The sequence below is a fragment of the Camelus ferus genome, chromosome 11 (genome assembly GCF_009834535.1).
Source record: "Camelus ferus isolate YT-003-E chromosome 11, BCGSAC_Cfer_1.0, whole genome shotgun sequence".
Lineage (NCBI taxonomy): Eukaryota > Metazoa > Chordata > Mammalia > Artiodactyla > Camelidae > Camelus > Camelus ferus.
Window position 1 is genome coordinate 5,574,936 of NC_045706.1, and position 16,863 is coordinate 5,591,798.

Genomic DNA, 16,863 nt, shown 5'->3' on the forward strand with positions numbered 1-16,863 from the left:
AAGTGGAACAGGGTCACACATTGGTTCATTTATCCACTCAACCAGAGATTGCTGTCCCTTCTCTTTGCCAGGCTCTGGGCTGGGCACAGGCGTAGCAGGTGGAATAGTGAGCAAGTGAAGGAGGTCTGCCTGCAAGGGGCTCCCTGTCTAGTAAGGCAGACCTGCTCCCACAACAATTATTCTAGTACAGAGTGGGAAGCCTGACACTAGCAGGGGACACACAGAACTGTGCAAGCAAAGAAAACACAGAGGAAATGGCACCTCTCTGGGCCTTGAGCCATGGATCAGTTGATGGAAAGGGGGAGGACATTCTGACATGGAGAGAAGCTTATGGAAAACCATGCAGTGTCCAACACTTTTCAAATCTTGAGTGGTTCCACGTGGCTAAAGGCTGGGGCCGTGCACCTGGGCAGGGAGAAAGATGAGGCTGGACACACTGGTTGTGGGCAAATCCCAAATCGCCTTTGGTGTTCCGTCAGGGAGACTCAACACATTACTGAAGGCGAGGAGGCTCCAGTGACATTTGTCTGATTTTCACTTGAGAAGTGCTCTTGCAGTGGGTAGAATGACAGCACACCAGCTCCAGGAGCCTGTGACTGTCACTAAGGGGATGTCCTGTGGTTCCCTAGCCCTGGGGCTCCAGGGGGCAAGGGGCGGAGGGCTCAGACTCAGGAGGGAGTTCTGAGGTCTACCATACAGGACTCGATGACTGATTAGAAAGGCGTGGTTGAGGAAGAGAGAAAGGAAGGGGTCAGATGTGACTTGAGTTTGGGGCCAGAATCAGCAGGGAGGAAATGAAACAGAAGACCCCTGGAGTCAGAGAGACCCAGCGTGTCCCATCTAAGCTGTACCACCTTTGCATCTGTGGGCAAGTCCTTTTCCCAAGTCTCTGTTTCTTCAACAGAAGAGTAATTAGTAGGATTTGATGAAGGTTGATGAGCTCCTGGAGGCCTGGGGCAGAGTGGACACAGGACAGATGCTGTCTGTTGTGGTCATTTTAGGTCTCCTGTGCATCACAAGACTAGGAGGTCATGAGAATGGGGGCTGTTGTCTGTGTCCCTAACCTCCAGTGCAGGACACAGAAGGAGCTCTGGGGATGTTTGCTCAACTTCTTTTCTTTATTTTTCAGCCCAGCCTAGGACAAAGGGAGCTGAAGAGTTGCTTGTGAGGATTGTTTAAACATGCTGGAGGGAAAGGAATGCTGGTCATGTTTAAACCCCGGGAGGCAGCAGTGTGCTTTCCCCACTGAGGTGCCGTAGGCTTACAGTGATGGGGGAGCTGCTGAGTCAGGATGTGGTGCTGGTGAGAAACGTCCAATGCTTGGTAACTGCTCAAAAACGAAAGTGACATCAGGTCCTAGACCAGAGCGTGGGGTGGGAGGAAACACATCCGACCCCCTGCCCTAGAGACTGGAGTTGGCTTTTCTGCCTGAGTCCATCAGGGCGTTAACGGGAGACAGGAGCCCTGCCTTAAAGTGTCCGTCACAGAGGCATGGGGAGCTGGGGTCCAGGAAGTGGACTTAAATAGCCGCAGTGAAGATGCAGGACCCTGCAGCAGACAGGTGGACGGGCTGGGGACAAATACACCCACATCAGAGTAGCCAGCCCACCCAGAGCCACCCAGAATTGCTCCTTCACCCAAAGTAGAAACCAGTCCAGGCCTCCAAAGAGGAGTTAAAAGTCTCAGCTACAGAGACATTTCCACCCCCTACCCCTCACTCCACCCTCACCAATAAATCAGATGCAGCAAACCCGCCCCCCTGCTTCCCTCGGCCACATGCAGACCCTTCTTGGAGCTTCGTGGCCACATTTGGCCTCCACAGTTTAAGAGAAATCAAGAAACTGGAGAGGATCCAAAAGAGAGCAAAAAGCATGATTAAAGAGAGTGAGAATAGGACCCAAGAGGCAAGTTAAAGAAATTGGGGTTGATTTGCCTAAAACAGTAAAGACAAAATGGGAACTGCACTCTATACATGAAGAGGGACCGCTGTCCAGTTATTTCTCAAGTTCAAGAGCACAGAATGAGAGGCAAACGGCCTAATTTGCCACAGGAGAGATCAGGTGAAGAAGAGTTTCATGCCCGTGTGTGCATGTCTCAGAACGGCCTCCCGTGGAGTTATTATAAAATAAGGCTGGCCCCTGGGGGGTGGGGGAAGAAGGGGAGGAGATGTGCTGGAGACCGGGAGTTGTGGAGGCCCTGGCCTGCCTCCAAAGCCTCCTCCAATCCCAGCTGTCCTGGCTTCTGGGGCCCATGCATCTTTTCAGTTGACAAGTGAGTGGCCAGCCTGGATGGGTGGGGACATCTTTGCTTTCTCTAGGGGCAGTCTCTTCATCCAAGAGCAAGCATGACCTTTATCACATGTTCTTGTTGATGTGCTCACAATACAGTCAACAGCACAAGCCTGCAGGTTCTTCGGCACCTGGTAAGAAGTGTGTCACAACTTCCGCAAGTGGCCGTTTAGATCAGGTCACTGCGTGACTGGCTAACCGTGTGGTGAAAATACTCAGAAAACCGTGTGAAATTCTAGTCTCCTGGAGAATTGGCTCTGGTTGTCACAGCTGTTGCCATGTTTACGGGTACTATGCGTCACCGTGAGTTCAGTCACTCATTCAATCATCATTCACAAAAGGAACAGAGGCAGGGATGTAAAACCAAGCTTATGTGCCGGTCTCCCTCTTCTGCTACCAAAACACCATGCAAAAGACGTACTCATCTATAGATGGGCTAACAGGGTGATTTGTTAGTAAACCAGGACACTTGTGAAAGTGATTGGGCGGGGGGTACTGTTATAATTATGCTAGGACAACCTGGGACCGATGGCCACCCTGTCTGTAACTCATATTCAAAGTTCAAAAACAAGAAAGGAGGTGCCCTTGATAATTGAAATGATTGGGGATCCTTGGAAGCTAGAAAAAATACAGAAGTGGAATGCTTGCTTTATTAAATATGGATTAGTCATCTGTTGCTGTGTAACAAATTACCCCCCCCCCCCCAAATGTGTGGCTCAAGTCAACAAAAATTCATTATTTCATGCAGTTTCTGTGGCTCAGGAGTTCAGGAGCAGTGCAGCTGGATGGGCCCACCTCAGAGACTGGAAGTTGCAGTCAGAAACTTCCCTGGGCTGCCATCGTCTGAAAACTTGTCTGGGGCTGGAAGATCCACTTCCAAGATGGTGCACTGATGTGGCTGATGGCATGAGACCTCAGGTTCTCACTTCGGTCCTTCCCCATTGGGCTGCCTGAGATTTCTCACCACGTGGCAGCCAGTGTCCCACAGAGTGAGTGACCTGGGTCACTCATGCTTTTCATGACTTGTCTCAGAACTTACACACCAGTCACTTTGGCCCTATTTGATTTATTAGAATGAGTCCCTAAGCCCAGCCCACATGAGAAGGGAAGATTAACCTTTACTTCTTAAATGAAGGAGGAGCTTTATATATTTGATCATTCTTGTTGTGAGTTCATGTTTGTTTTTGAGAGTCCCCATTTGCCTTTCTCTGAGGACTGTCATTTCATTCAGGCTTCTTGACTGGTGGTGGAAGAGAACGGACAGGTGCAGCCAGGGGTCTGTCTCAGCAGCTGGTGATTTGCCCGTGGTGGCTCTGCTCCTCCTGGGTGTTGTCAATCACTTGGGGGTACTTACAATGGGCTCTCTTGGCGGGTGAGTTCCCCACCACCGTAGGCATATAATGGGGAGTTGGATGGTCCATTGACAGGGTGACACAGAGAAGTATAGATGGGGGTATGGAGCTAGTCTAAGTGACCTTCCATGTGCCTTCTGGCTTGAGCATCCATGAGTTCCCGATATCCCCAAGAGCATTCTTTCTTTGGTGTTTGGACGGGCTACTTAAGTACCAATTCTGTGCAACACTGGAAGTATCAGACCCAAAAGGGGTTAATCTGCCCAGAGGAGGCTCTTTGGGAGCAAGTTTCTAGAGGTGAAGGCATGGACTCTTGAAGTGAGAAGGTCTAAGAAAACAAAATGGATTTCATATTATTATAGGCTGAGAGGATCATGAGTTTCAATCTCCCCATGAGATGGAATTATAAAGATTTCCAAGAATCCTAATCATGGGGCGATTGTGTTTGTTTACTTTTGCAGCAAGCCTTGGCAACTGTGCTTGGATAGATCAAAGCTGTTTTGTGAGCCTGTGTCTGAAGCTCCATCAATAAGTCGAGTGGCAAGGACGCTGACCCTTTACTTATTGCAGAAATCAGGAGTGGCTGGCTGTAAAGTCCTGGCTTAAGAAAGTTTGCCTCCATTTTTCATCTGCTGGTACTCAAAGCAGATTCAACTAAATGTGAGCACGGGTTAAGAAATGAGTGCCCGGTTCATTGTGAATGCCAGACTGTGGAGCAAAAATAGGATACAGGAAACGGTATTGCAAAGGTCAATTCTTCTGGAAAGGAAGGGACAACAAGCCATCTATCTGAAATTTTAATGAGCAGATCCTGGCCTCTGACCCCATACCATTACCTAACAATCTAGTATTGAATGCCATGTCGGCTTCCATTTCCTGTGAACCAGGGGGCAGAGTTTCCATCCAGAGGCTGACCATCTGCCGGACGTACAAGTCACTCTCTGCCTAGCTGGCTGTCACCAGGGAGCATGAAGTCTTTCTGGATAAGCATCAGCCCAGGCTCCTTGCTTCACAAGAGGTGGTGAATCACAGGACTGAGAAACTAGGGCTAGTGGACAGGGTTTTCTTTTTTATCTTTCTTTTTGCCCCCTGCGTTGGCTGTGGGTTTTTTTTTTTTTCCCTCCCTTCAATCAGAAACAAACCAAGGACAGCCCTGGGGGCACATTTAGCCCTTTGGAGAGAGCTTTGCAACTTTCACGTTTAAAAAAAAAGGACTTCTATAGTCAAGAGCTGAATATTAAAGGACAAAAAGAAATGGATCATTAGGAGACAAAGGCTAAAAAGACCCTCTGCCCAGCGCCCAGCCACAGTGAATAAACAATTTAACTAGTCATGAAGGTTCAAGAGGCCAGCAGCTGGGCTCGTTCTAAAACGAATCTTCCCCACTGACCTTAAAGGAAACAATTTTAAACTCTCTTGTGCAGTGTTTCTGAGGGCTCAGTGGAACACAAGCAGCAGGACCACCTGAGCACTTGCTAAAACTGTCCTTCCCAGACCCCCCTCATGAGAACCCCAGGGCAAACGTCAGGGACATGGATTTTTAGCAAACACTAGGAATCCCGTGGGTTGGGGAGGCACTGGATTAGCTCACTGAATGCTCGCTCCCACGCAGGAGGTTTGTATTTTACTTTCACTTAACAGACGATGAACTGAAGGTTGGGAATTGGAAGTAAGGACAGAGGCCGCGTTTGCAAGGACCTGGTGTGAGCTCTGACCCACTTCTCAGTCCTGTGACCACGGGAAAACTACTTAACCTTTAGACTCTGCCATTTCCTCATCCGTATCTTCAGGATTTCAAAATGAAATAGTGCAGGTTTAGCACAATACTCCGATTATATGAAGTGTGTAATAAATAATGTAGTTCACAAGCAACCGAATGATTACAAAGGGGCTAAGTAACCAGCTCACGCCCGTCAATAGCTGTGATTTATCAGTTTGTCCTACGAGACAGAAAAGCCTTTGAAGGCAAGAGGCATTTCTCATTAGTTTGGTTTCCCAAGTCTCCAATGTAGTGTTGCTAATTGCTGATTGAGTGAATGAATGAACAAAGGACAGGCAGAGGGGTGCGTAGTAGGGCTGGATTCAAACTGGGACTTGGACCCAGGCCTGGCTCCCAGTGGAGCTCTGAGATGTCCTGGCGCTGAGAAGGGGGCCCTGGGGCCAGTGCCTCTGGCTTTTGGTTTTTTTTAAAAAAGGCCTGCACTTTGTTGAGAAAGGTTGACCTGGTTCTCGGGAACACTGCAGAAACCTGGGAGTAAGGGGGAGAAAGGAGAAAAGCTACTTTCCAGTAAAAAGAGATGGCTTGAGAGGGAGTGTCCTCAGATGCTGGCTGAATGCCTCTTGGACGGGGGCTTGGGTCTCAAATTCGTGGGAGGTCACAGGACAGAGTTCTGCAGGGCACTCTCCCTCCCTGCGGCACAGTAGGGTCACCTGGGGCTTTGGAAACGATTCAGGCTCCATCCATGGGTGGAGATTCTGAGTTAATCTGGGTGGGGGTGTTATTTTCTGGTTAGCCCTTAGCGTTCTAATAGGTGGCCAAGGGTGGGGATCACAGTGGTTCCACAAGGTGGGGCGCAAAGCCATCCTTGATCTGTCCAGCTCCTGTAGTCTGTGTGACCCCTTCCTTGCTGCTACCGATGGTCTCGGAGAGGGCAAGTTCTGTTATAAGAACTGATACTGTGTCTCTGCGAGGCTGTGGGGCAGAAGAGGGAGAGACCACCAAGAACTCGGATTCGTAGGCGACGCCCTCCATCCACTTCACTGATACTTCCCAAACACTCGGTGCTCCCTGGGCTCCGCGGCCTGGAGAGGCTCATTTAAAGGCGTGGGAGGGAGCCTAGGAATCTGTATTTTTAACAGACACACCCAGATGTTTCTCATGATCAGAAAAGTTTGGGAAACATCGCCGTGCACCCCGTTTCGGGTCCATGCCATGGAAGAGAGAAACTCTTCTACTAACGTAAAACCTAAAGCCGATCTACTAACGTAAAACCTAAAGCAATGAGTCAAAAGCAGAATGCCCGGACGTCGCGTGCCAGCGAGTCCAAGCTCATTCTCTGGCACCGAGATACCCGTTCAGGGGCTTAGGGAAGCGCGTCCGGGTGGTGGACAGCCTTTCAAACCTGCTACCCGCGTTCCGCGGGTTCCCGGCGAGCCGGGAGCGAGCAGCCGAGTCATCGTTTCCAGCCTCAGACTGGAAAGCTGGACCGTGCAGCCGCGTGTGCTCTTGGCAGCCGGGCGCCCGGGGCCCCGCGGCCACATCATCCCGGGGCGGGGATGTGTGCGCTCCGGGCGCCCGCGCCGCCACCGCGCCACGTCTGTGCCGCCGGGGCGCGCGGCCCAGGAGGCGCCCGGCCCCGAGCCGCCCCGGGGGTGGGCGAGCGCCGGCTCTGGGCGGGACCCTGGCAGGGGACCCTGAGCGGTCTCTAGGACCCGCGGGACGCCGCCGGCAGGCGGGGGTGCGGGGGAGACGATAATTTGTTCCGTGGTAATGAGACCGGTGACTGTTGGCCGTGGATCCATTTCACAGGCCTGCCTTCTCTCACTAACGATCTTCCTCGTCCCCGGGCCAACTCGGACAGTTTGCTCATTTATTGCAACGGTCAAGGCCGGCTCGTGCCAGAACGGCGCGCGCGCGCGCACGCACGCACACACACATACACACACACGCCGGGGAAAACTTTCTTTTAAAAAAATGAAAGCCTAAACTAGCTCTTCAGCGGCCGGGCACTGCGCGAGGGGCTCGCAGTTGACTCCCTGCAGCAGGAAATCCCTCGGGTCGCGCCGCCCGGCCCCCGCCCGGCGCCCGCGTGGGATGGTGCAGCGCTCGCCGCCCGGCCCCGAGAGCTGCTGCACTGAAGGCCGGCGACGATGGCAGCGCGCCCGCCGCCCGCGCCCCCCGCCCGCGCCCTCCTGCTCGCCCTGGCCGGGGCTCTGCTCGCGCCACGCACGGCCCGAGGTAAGTCTCCAGAGCCCAGGCGGCTCCTTTGCCGGTCCCTGGCTCTCCCCTCCCGCCTGCCGCTCAGGGGCATCCTCCGGCTGGGGACTCGCCCTCCGGGGGCACCTCGCGCCGCACCCGGGGGACACCGAGTGGCAGGATTGCCCCGCCAGGCGGCGCGCGGGGGCGCTGCCACCGAGCCCGGGGGCCTCGGGCTCCCAGCTCAAGAGAGGACCCCCCTCTCCCTCCGGCCCCCACCAGGTGCCAATTCCCGGGGGGAGGAGGGAACACTTGGCTCGGGGCCTGGAAGCCGCCTGCGCTTAGTCCGAGTGGCACAGACTTGGGGCTTCTCCCGCTGTCCTCCCCTCTCGGGGATCATTTGCGACGGTGTCTCTCTGCCTTGACAGTTACACGTGTCGCCCGGGATGATGCGCGTCGGGTCATCTCACCCAGTCCCTTAGTGAATCCCCTCACCCCAGGCCCCGGGTCAACCCTTCACGAGGTTTCCTTTCCACCCCTGCCTCCCCCGCGGATACACTTGGGGGACGCACAGGAACCACGCAGGTGAGCCAGCCCCTTCTCCGCAGGTGTGTCTGCTGCGTCGCACAGCGCTCTCCATTTTTAAAATTGACTCTTTCGCCTACTTTTCTCGTTTTCTTTGGATCGCTCCCCAGTTGTCCGTGGAGGCCAAACCTGAGCAGAATTTTTCTGTCTCCCGCCACTCTGTCAGTCATTTTCTCGGCTAAATAATCTCGCTTGTGTAAAGTGACGGCTCATTCCGAAGTTAAACTGAAGTGTGGCTATTACAGCAGTTTTAGAGATCTAGATTTCCCCACGTTGCATCCTCTTAAAATCGGGCACCCGTGGCTCCTTCGTTTTTGCATAATGAGAACTCAAACAGCAGGTGCCTTTGTAAAAAATCCGGAGTTTCCTCCGGTCGCCGCAGCCGCCGCCGCCGCCGCCGCCGCCGCCGCCGTCTTTCTGCCGCTAGAGGCGCTGTCGGCCTATCAATGAAAGTCTTGCCTTGGCTTCCAGTTCTAAATTTCTATGATTCTATTTAACAGGCATTTACTTTTCAACAACTGGCCTCAATCACGAACCATTACCACCTTATGGTATGTTTTATTTGCAATTGCCACTGCCCTCCTTCATCCCCACCGCATCTGCTGTAATGTGGCCACCCCCACCTACCCCGTGAAAATCCACGCGGCAATGAAGACCAACTTGGCAATGAATGATTAAATAAAAGGATTGCTCAAAGCAAGGAGGAAACAGTGAAAAAAAACAAGAAAGAATACTGCTGTTTAGCTAAGTAACTCTATGACCTGCAAGTGAAAATAATAGTAGTCAAAAGTATTTTGAAAGACTTTTGTACAAATTGGTCCTTTTGAATATTTATTGAGAAAGAACTTTTTAAAAACTGAAACAGAATCTCAAAGTGTGCCCGAGGTGATCTTTCGCTTGGCACATGGTCTGCACACATAAACAGAAGTCCACTGAGCATGGACAGTAATTTTTTAGAGGAAAATGTTTACAGAATCAAGCTAATAATGAGAAATTATTTCATAGAGGAAGGGCTTTTATTAGTTTATGACTGCAGCTTTGGTAGAGAGGGTTTTTCCTTAGGATAGATGTGACTCAAAATAGAAAACCGGTTAGGCCTATACATTTAGAGTGGGTTACATGCTGCCATATCCCAGGATTCACTGCTTGTTTATCCTTGGATTCTCAGTATCAAGTCTTAAATCCATCAGTGCACCAAATCATAGCACTGAGGTTGCTTAAAAATCCAAACATATAATGAAACATTTCTTTGTGTTGGCAAGAGAAAGGGAGGGATTACTACTTGTTGAAGGCAAAGCATATTTGGGGGTTTATCTCTGTGTGTTACAGTGAGTCCCAGAGCAGTTGCCTCCTTGGTACCCTCCCGTAGCTTCTCAGCCCTGGCAGATCCAGAACAGAACCTGACCTCCCAAACCCTCTGTTCCTGAATCCATTCTGTCCCCAGATGCCTCATTCAAACACTTAGAAAAATCATCCCTGAGTCTCCCCTTCCCCTCCCTAAGCCACCGACCTCCAAAATGTGTTCCCATCTCCCCACGTCCCCCCATTTTCAAAGTGTGCCTTCTTCAACCTAGGCCTCTTTTTCCTCCTTCTTTTTATCTCTTCTGCAGAAGCCTCTTATTCCCAGGGCAGTAGCCTCCTAACTCGTCCGCTGGCTTCCCCGCTTGTCCCTGCACAATGTACTCTTCCTAGCACCACAGCCAAGGTCATCAATTTCAATCATGAGTTGGATCATGCTGGTTTCCTGTTTAAAACTCTCCAGTGGCTTTCTATGGGTCTTAAGAAAAATCCAAACCTCTGGATAACCTAATGCCTGTTTTCCTCTGTTATCTCCCTTATTCTTCCCCCGCTCACTCTACTCCAGCCACATGAGCTTCTCTTCTTTCCTGCTTTCCAATGTAATATTGTCATAATTATTTTAAAAAACCCAATTTTTAGTGTTTGCACCTTGAAGCAACTATTATTTATGACTGAGCCATAGGATGTTCTATAATTCCATTTCATCCCTCTTTCAACTTTTTGTTTTTCCTAGAGTTAATATCTGCTTTGTTTTTGTTTTTTACTGTTTTGCTTTGTCTCCTGTGTACCAATCTCTACTTTACCTCCAAACTCTCTGGGACAGTTAGTAAACTCCTTTCGACATGATCAAACACATTGGGTAATCTATCCATTATTTTTCTTGCTTTCTCTCTTGGAACCCTTTTCTTTTTGTTCTAGTATAAACTGCTTACTTTTACGCAGGCATTTGAGCTGTTGTCTCAGGATTACCATATTACCAAGATGCTAGAAACATCCTTCCTGTGTTGGGCCACCTGTTTTCTGAACACCGTAACTTTCTGTTTTTCAGTTTATTTCTTATTTTTGTGGGGCACATGTTTTAGTAACTTCCTGAGAAGGGCATGTGGGAGATAAAACTTTGATAACTTGTAAGGAATGTTTAAATACTTTCCATAGCAGATAACAGAAAACCTGACTACAGCAGGTTTTTTTTAACCTCTTCCTAACAAGCATTTGTGAAGTAAGCAGTGTAGCAGCTGGTATATTGGGTCATTGATACTATCAGGGACCCCCAGCTCTTACTTTTGCTTGTTTCTGCCATAATTACATGTTGACTCTTACTTTTGCTTGTTTCTGCCATAATTACATGTTGACTTTTGCATTTATGCCTACTGACTCATGGTCTCATGATGGCTGCTGCACATCTTGGCATTATATCTGCATTCTAGGCAGTGATAAGGCAGAAGAGGCAAAAGGCAGAGTCAGCCCCATCTATTTCATTGGGAAATTAAGAATTTCCAGAAAATTCTGTAGCAGACTTTCTCCTGGCTAGACTGTGACACAGGGCCACTGCTCATTGCACGGGAAGATAGACAAGTGAATATTTTTCATTGTACACATTGGTGTTTCAAACAAAACAGAGTTCTATGAGTAAGAAAGAAGGTTGGAACATGTGTCTGCCATATCTTGCATGCATATATATATATATGCAAACCAGCAATATAATATATGCCACCTTTGATATATATATATATTCAAAGTGGTAGTATATATCATCTTTGATTGCTAGGTTTTTTAGGAATAAAATTTCAAGGTGGAAATCATATTTCCTCAGCATTTAATGAGGCATTTCTTCATTGTCTCTATGCCCATTGCTGCTTGGGAAGTTGCTGGCATAGTGACTGTAAATCCTTTAAATGTAGCCTTGTTTTCTTTCTCAAAGCTTTATCATCGTCTCTTAATCCTCAGTATTTCCCCATTTTGTGATGACAAGCCTTAGCTAAATTCTTATCAGTAGTCCTGCTGGCAACTCCATGGACCCTTTCTGTTTGAAAACTCACACTGTAAAGTTCCAGTGTACTTTCTTTTATCATTTCTTCAATGATTTCTTCCTCACTGTTTTTCTCACACTTTTTCTGAAACTGCGATTAGCTGAATGTCCCCACTTTCTGAAAACATCCCCTAATTGTCTTCACTATTGTTCGTCTCTTTTATTTTGTTCTGCTTTCTGGGTGAGTTGGTTTAATTTCATTTTCCAACCCTGCCACTCAAGTTGTTTATTTCTGCTACTATATATTTAATTTCCAAGAAATGTTTCTTATTCTATGAATGTTCCTTTCCCCCATAAGATTCTATTCTTTTAAAATAATGGATACAAGATTTCTCTGAACTCTTGGCATGTATTAATTTTATTTTTTAAACATTGTTTCACTCACTTTATTCTCATTGTTAGTTCTCAGACCCTGCCCCCACCCCCATTTGTTGTAGTCTCTGACTTTCTTCAAATGTCTGTATTTTGGCTGTCTGTCTGTATTTAATCACAAGGCATTTGCTGGTTGAAACTTCTGTCTGCTTCAAGGATGGCTTTAGTACTTGGTTGGCCTTCACGTTGCTAGGGGGAACCTCCATACATCACTGAGTGTCTTTTTTCTTGGGGTGGTCAGTTTCCCCAAAGAAGAATCTCGCCACCTCCTGCTGAGGAGTTAAGCCTCACTATGGGGTTTGTGAATTGAGTAGGGAACAGGGTTAAGGTGGATGTCTCACCTATGAAAATGCTTTGTTTATTTTTCTTTTTAAAAATCCTTTTGCTGTCAGTTTGGCCCTTTGCTAGCACTTCCTCATTCTCAGCTCTGCCTGGAGGGCCTGCATACAGAACTTCTCTGTTTCAGTGTCTCCAGAACATATAGCTCCTCTCTGATGAAGTGGAAGGGACGGTCACCCACCTGTGCTGGCTTTGCAACCTTCCTATAGCTCTAACTGTTCCTTGGATGGTCCTTCAGCCCAGGCTGTACTGACTGTCAGAGGTGCCTAGTGCCTCCCATTCCCGAGCCTTGCCAAGCTTCTCCTCTTGCATCTCACTTTTTGATGGATTCCCTCCTCTCTAGGCGACAGGGTTCCAGCTCTCTTTCCTCTGTTAAGAAGGTAACCACTCATCTTTCATCTTCCAAAGCTTTGTTGCTTTCTCTTACCTGTTGTTATTTTTTTCTCCTATTTTTTTATTATTATTGTGATTATTATTTGTACTGTAGGGTTTCAGGAGGGAGTGCCGACCTACGGGTCTGCCATGTGCCTTTAAAAGTCGCCCCACGCTTTTATGACCACACTCCACATACAGACGTGTTTTCTTTCTTTCACTTGTCATTTGGCCATTTCTATTTCTTCCTTATGGAAACAAAAATTACATCCATTTTTAAATGTTTCAAAACTTTCTTTAAAAAATCTATAAATACTCAAAATCAGCTTATACCTAATGAGATAGATGTTGCAGCTGTGGAAACTGTAAAGGATTTTTTTTTTTTTTAAGGAATCCAACTACATCATCTAGAGAAGCTAACATATTTTTTCCTGGTGTAGAAGATGCTGTAATGAACTCATTACAGTTGCAAAAAAAAAAAAAAAAAAAAAGAATTTTTTGTTGTTGTTGTTTTTGTATCAGAGTATGTTCCAGAAGCCTTTCTAAGCTAAATGGTTCCTGCAGTATCTCTGATTTATAAAGACAGGTGTGAGAAACATCTTCAGATGTTGCTTCTGTTCGGAACAGCTAGCCCTATAGCTCCCTGGCCGTGTGCCCACGGAGAGCTGTTTGGAACAGCTCTGTAGTGTGTACTGTTCTTTAATTATCAGCTCTCCGGGTCTGAGAGCGTGAACTTGATATAATCTATACTGAGTGTTTTGGGAAATAGTTTCTCTGCATTTGTAGTAGCTGCTTCTTTATATGTGTTTGTTTAGTATTTTATTAAACCTAAAGTTTTCATACCAGCACACAGTTACTTAAAACGGCATTTGTTGAGTGTGTTGGTGCCAGGAGCTGTGGCAGGATTTTTGCATGCGCTGTCTCACTCGGTCCTCGTGGGAGAAGCTTGCAGTTGGCCCTGGTATTGACCTCAGGCTACAGAGGAAGAAACCGCGGCTTCAGACTGTTGAGTGTCTGCTAAGCAGCAGATGCCGGCCATCTCTAGGCTGTGTCGTGATGGAGACCAGGTCTTTGCCTAGCTGTGGTTCACATTTTGTGATCTATATACTCTATTTCTGAAGTAATTACAACATCTATAGCAATGAGATTGTAATTTAGTTTCTTTTAAACAATACGGTAATACAGTTCGAATAAACTTTATTTGCCTATAGAAATGAGGGCCTGGAGTATCATGCAAACTGCAGGCTCCCACTGCAATCCTCCAGCTCACTCTGCACCCTGCTTCCTGGTGCCTTACTTAATGTCCAGTGTACCTCGCCTGCATCTGATTTATGAGATGGAGAAGCAGATAATTCAGTATCATATTGATATTTTGTATCCTTTAAACTTTGATGTCATCCCAAGGTGACATTAAGAGCTCACTTGCTAGGCAGCTGCTTAAAAAATTGGGCAGCCTCCTTGGACTCACTCCGGACCTTCCATCTGTTGACCTGCTCCTGGAAGCGCTGGCCTCCCCAATCCCTTTGGATGATCCGTTCTTAGAACTGTTGATACACACTGACTCGTCTTCCCTTGGCAGGGCGTGGGGTACACTGGCCTTCAGTTTGATGGAAAGACTCCTTGTTTTGTGTTTTGCTATATTTGTGATTAAAGCCAGGATAGGATTGAAGCGTTTCTCATGAGTCTGAATGTCATCTGAGAACCTGGTTTTGCTTTCTTAAATCCTGGGGGTTTTCGGTACTGTTCTTGGGAGCCTGCCTCAGGACTTAGAGTCTGTGTTATATTTATCTTTTATTAAGTAGTTTTTATTTTTATTTTTTAAACCATTTTTAATTTAACCATTTTTACCATTACCAATGGTTTCCCCATATTTAAACCATTTTTATTGAAGTATAGTTAATTTACAATGTTGCGTTAATTTCAGATGTACAGCAAAGTGATTCAGTTTTATTCTTTTTCAGATTCTTTTCCATTATAGGTTATTACAAGATACTGAATATAGTTCCCTGTGCTGTACAGTAGGTCCTTGTTGTTTATCGATTTTATATATAGTAGTGTGTATATGTTAAGCCCAGTCTCCTAATTTATCCCTCCCTCCCACCCCACTTACCCTTTGGTAACCATAGGTTTGTTTGCTGTGTCTGTGAATCTATTTCTGTTTTGTAAATAAATTCATTTGTATCATTGTATTTAGATTCCACATATAAGTGATATTTTATGACATTTGTCATTCTCTTTCTGGTTTACTTCACTTAGAATGACGATCTCCAGTTCTATCCACATTGTAGATGGCATTATTATTCTTTTTTATGGCTGAGTTAATATTCCATTGTGTGTGTGTGTGTGTGTGTGTGTGTGTGTGCATGCATGCCACATCTTCTTTATCTAGTTATTTGTTGATGGACATTGAGTTTGCTTCCATGTCTTGGCTATTGTATACAGTGCTTCCTAGTGAACATTGGGGTACACTGTATCTTTTTGAATTAGAGTTTTCTCTGGATTTATGCTCAGAAGTGGGATTGCTGGATCATATGGTAACTCTATTCTTAGTATTTTAATGAGCTTCCACAGTGTTCTCCATAGTGGCTGCACACATTTACATTCCCACCAGCAGTGTAGGAGGGTTCCCTTTCTCTACACCCTCTCCAGCATTTATTATTATAGACTTTTTAATGATGGACATTCTGACTGGTGTGAGGTGATACCTCATTGTAGTTTTGATTTGCATTTCTCTAATAATTTGCAATATTGAGTGTCTTTTCATGTGCCTGTTGGCCATCTGGATGTCTTCTTTGGAGAAATGTCTATTTAGGTCTTCTGCCCAGTTTTTAATTGGGTTGGTTACCTTTTTTCGTATTAGGCTGCATGAACTGTTTGTGTATTTTGGGAGACTTGACATTCTCATGACATCAAAGCTTCCTGCCATAAATATGGTCATTTATGTATATATTTAGTATTATTCAATACGTTAAATATTTTTTCTCTCTGAAGTTCTTGCACATCTTATCAAGATACATTTCAAGTTGCTCTAAGTACCTACTAAATTTGTTGTTATTCTGAATGGAATGGCTTTTTTTTAATTAAAAAATATTAATGTCGCTAATTTTATACATATGCAAAAGTAGACAGACTCACATAATGAACACCCATGTGTCTATAACTCAGCTTCAACAAGTACCAGCTCGTGAGTATCCTTGTTTTATCTGTGGAATTGTATCTTTTTAAAAAGTCCTAATCGATGTTTCCTTTTTCAGTATAAATGGATGATTTTTGTACTTTTATTTTGAATTCGGCAACCACGCTCGATTTTTATTAGTTCTAATCGTTTGTGAGCCAACTTCATAGAAATTCTGAGAATTATCACCTGAAAAATGATGGTAATTTTTGTTTTTTCCTTTATAGTTCTTATGCATTCTCTTTCATTTTCAATCGTCCTTCTGTTATATCACAAAAGTTGAAGATTTTCCTCCAGTTACTGCTTTCATTGTTTCACACAAGGTTTGCTTTTAGTTTTGTGTTATCGTCATCCAGGCCAAAATAGTCTACTACATGCATTATGATTTTTTGAGTGCTTAGTTCTTTAGACACATGTTTTGATTGGTGTGTATGTGAGTGTGTTTGTTTTTCACTTTCCAAGTGCTTGAGTAAGGTTAGTAACTCTTGGTTCTTGATGCCTGATTTTGTTGCACTGGTGTCCGAGAAGGTGATCTGTGGCTTATTAACTCTCATATATTTGAACTTTTCTCTATGAGCTAATACATGGTTCATTGTTGTAAAAGTTACATTTGTGTTTAAAAATAATGTATATCTTCTAAGTATTGTGTATGTATGTTTCTAAATATGTCAATTAGATTATGCTTGTTAACTGATGTCATAGTTTATATTATGACTAATATTTCTTGTTCAGTATTTTTCTGAGAGGTTATAAGAATCTAATACAATCATGGATTTTTTATTTTTCCTTATAATTCTGTCAGTTTTTGCAGCATACATTTTGAGGGTAGTTTGTTGGGTCCATTCAACTGTGTACAACTTCAGGTGTGTCTAAGGCAAATATTACTATTGATATATTTTCTCTTGGTTAGTATTTTTCTTGTATATCTTTTCTTATCTCTTTACTTGCAAATTTTCCATGTCACTATATTTCACGTGTCTATTATAAACAAAGTATGCCGAAATTTAAAAACTTTGTAATTGCTGCCTGTTAACTGACTCCACTCCTTCACATGCATCATAACCTTTGATGTTTTTGAACTCTTCTTCCATTTTGTTCTCTATGTTCTTCCCAGCTCTATAAATTTAGAGGTTCTA

At 45.7% G+C, this 16,863-nt stretch overlaps 1 protein-coding gene across 1 annotated transcript in view; it reads left to right on the forward strand.

Moving 5' to 3' along the window:
• Positions 1–6,885: 6,885 nt before the first annotated feature.
• Positions 6,886–16,863, forward strand: part of ADAM12 (ADAM metallopeptidase domain 12) — a 326,306-nt gene continuing 316,328 nt past the window's right edge. The window contains 1 exon segment of the mRNA XM_032490670.1: positions 6,886–7,598. Within this exon segment, the coding sequence (XP_032346561.1) occupies positions 7,511–7,598 (88 nt within the window). The 5' untranslated portion in view covers positions 6,886–7,510.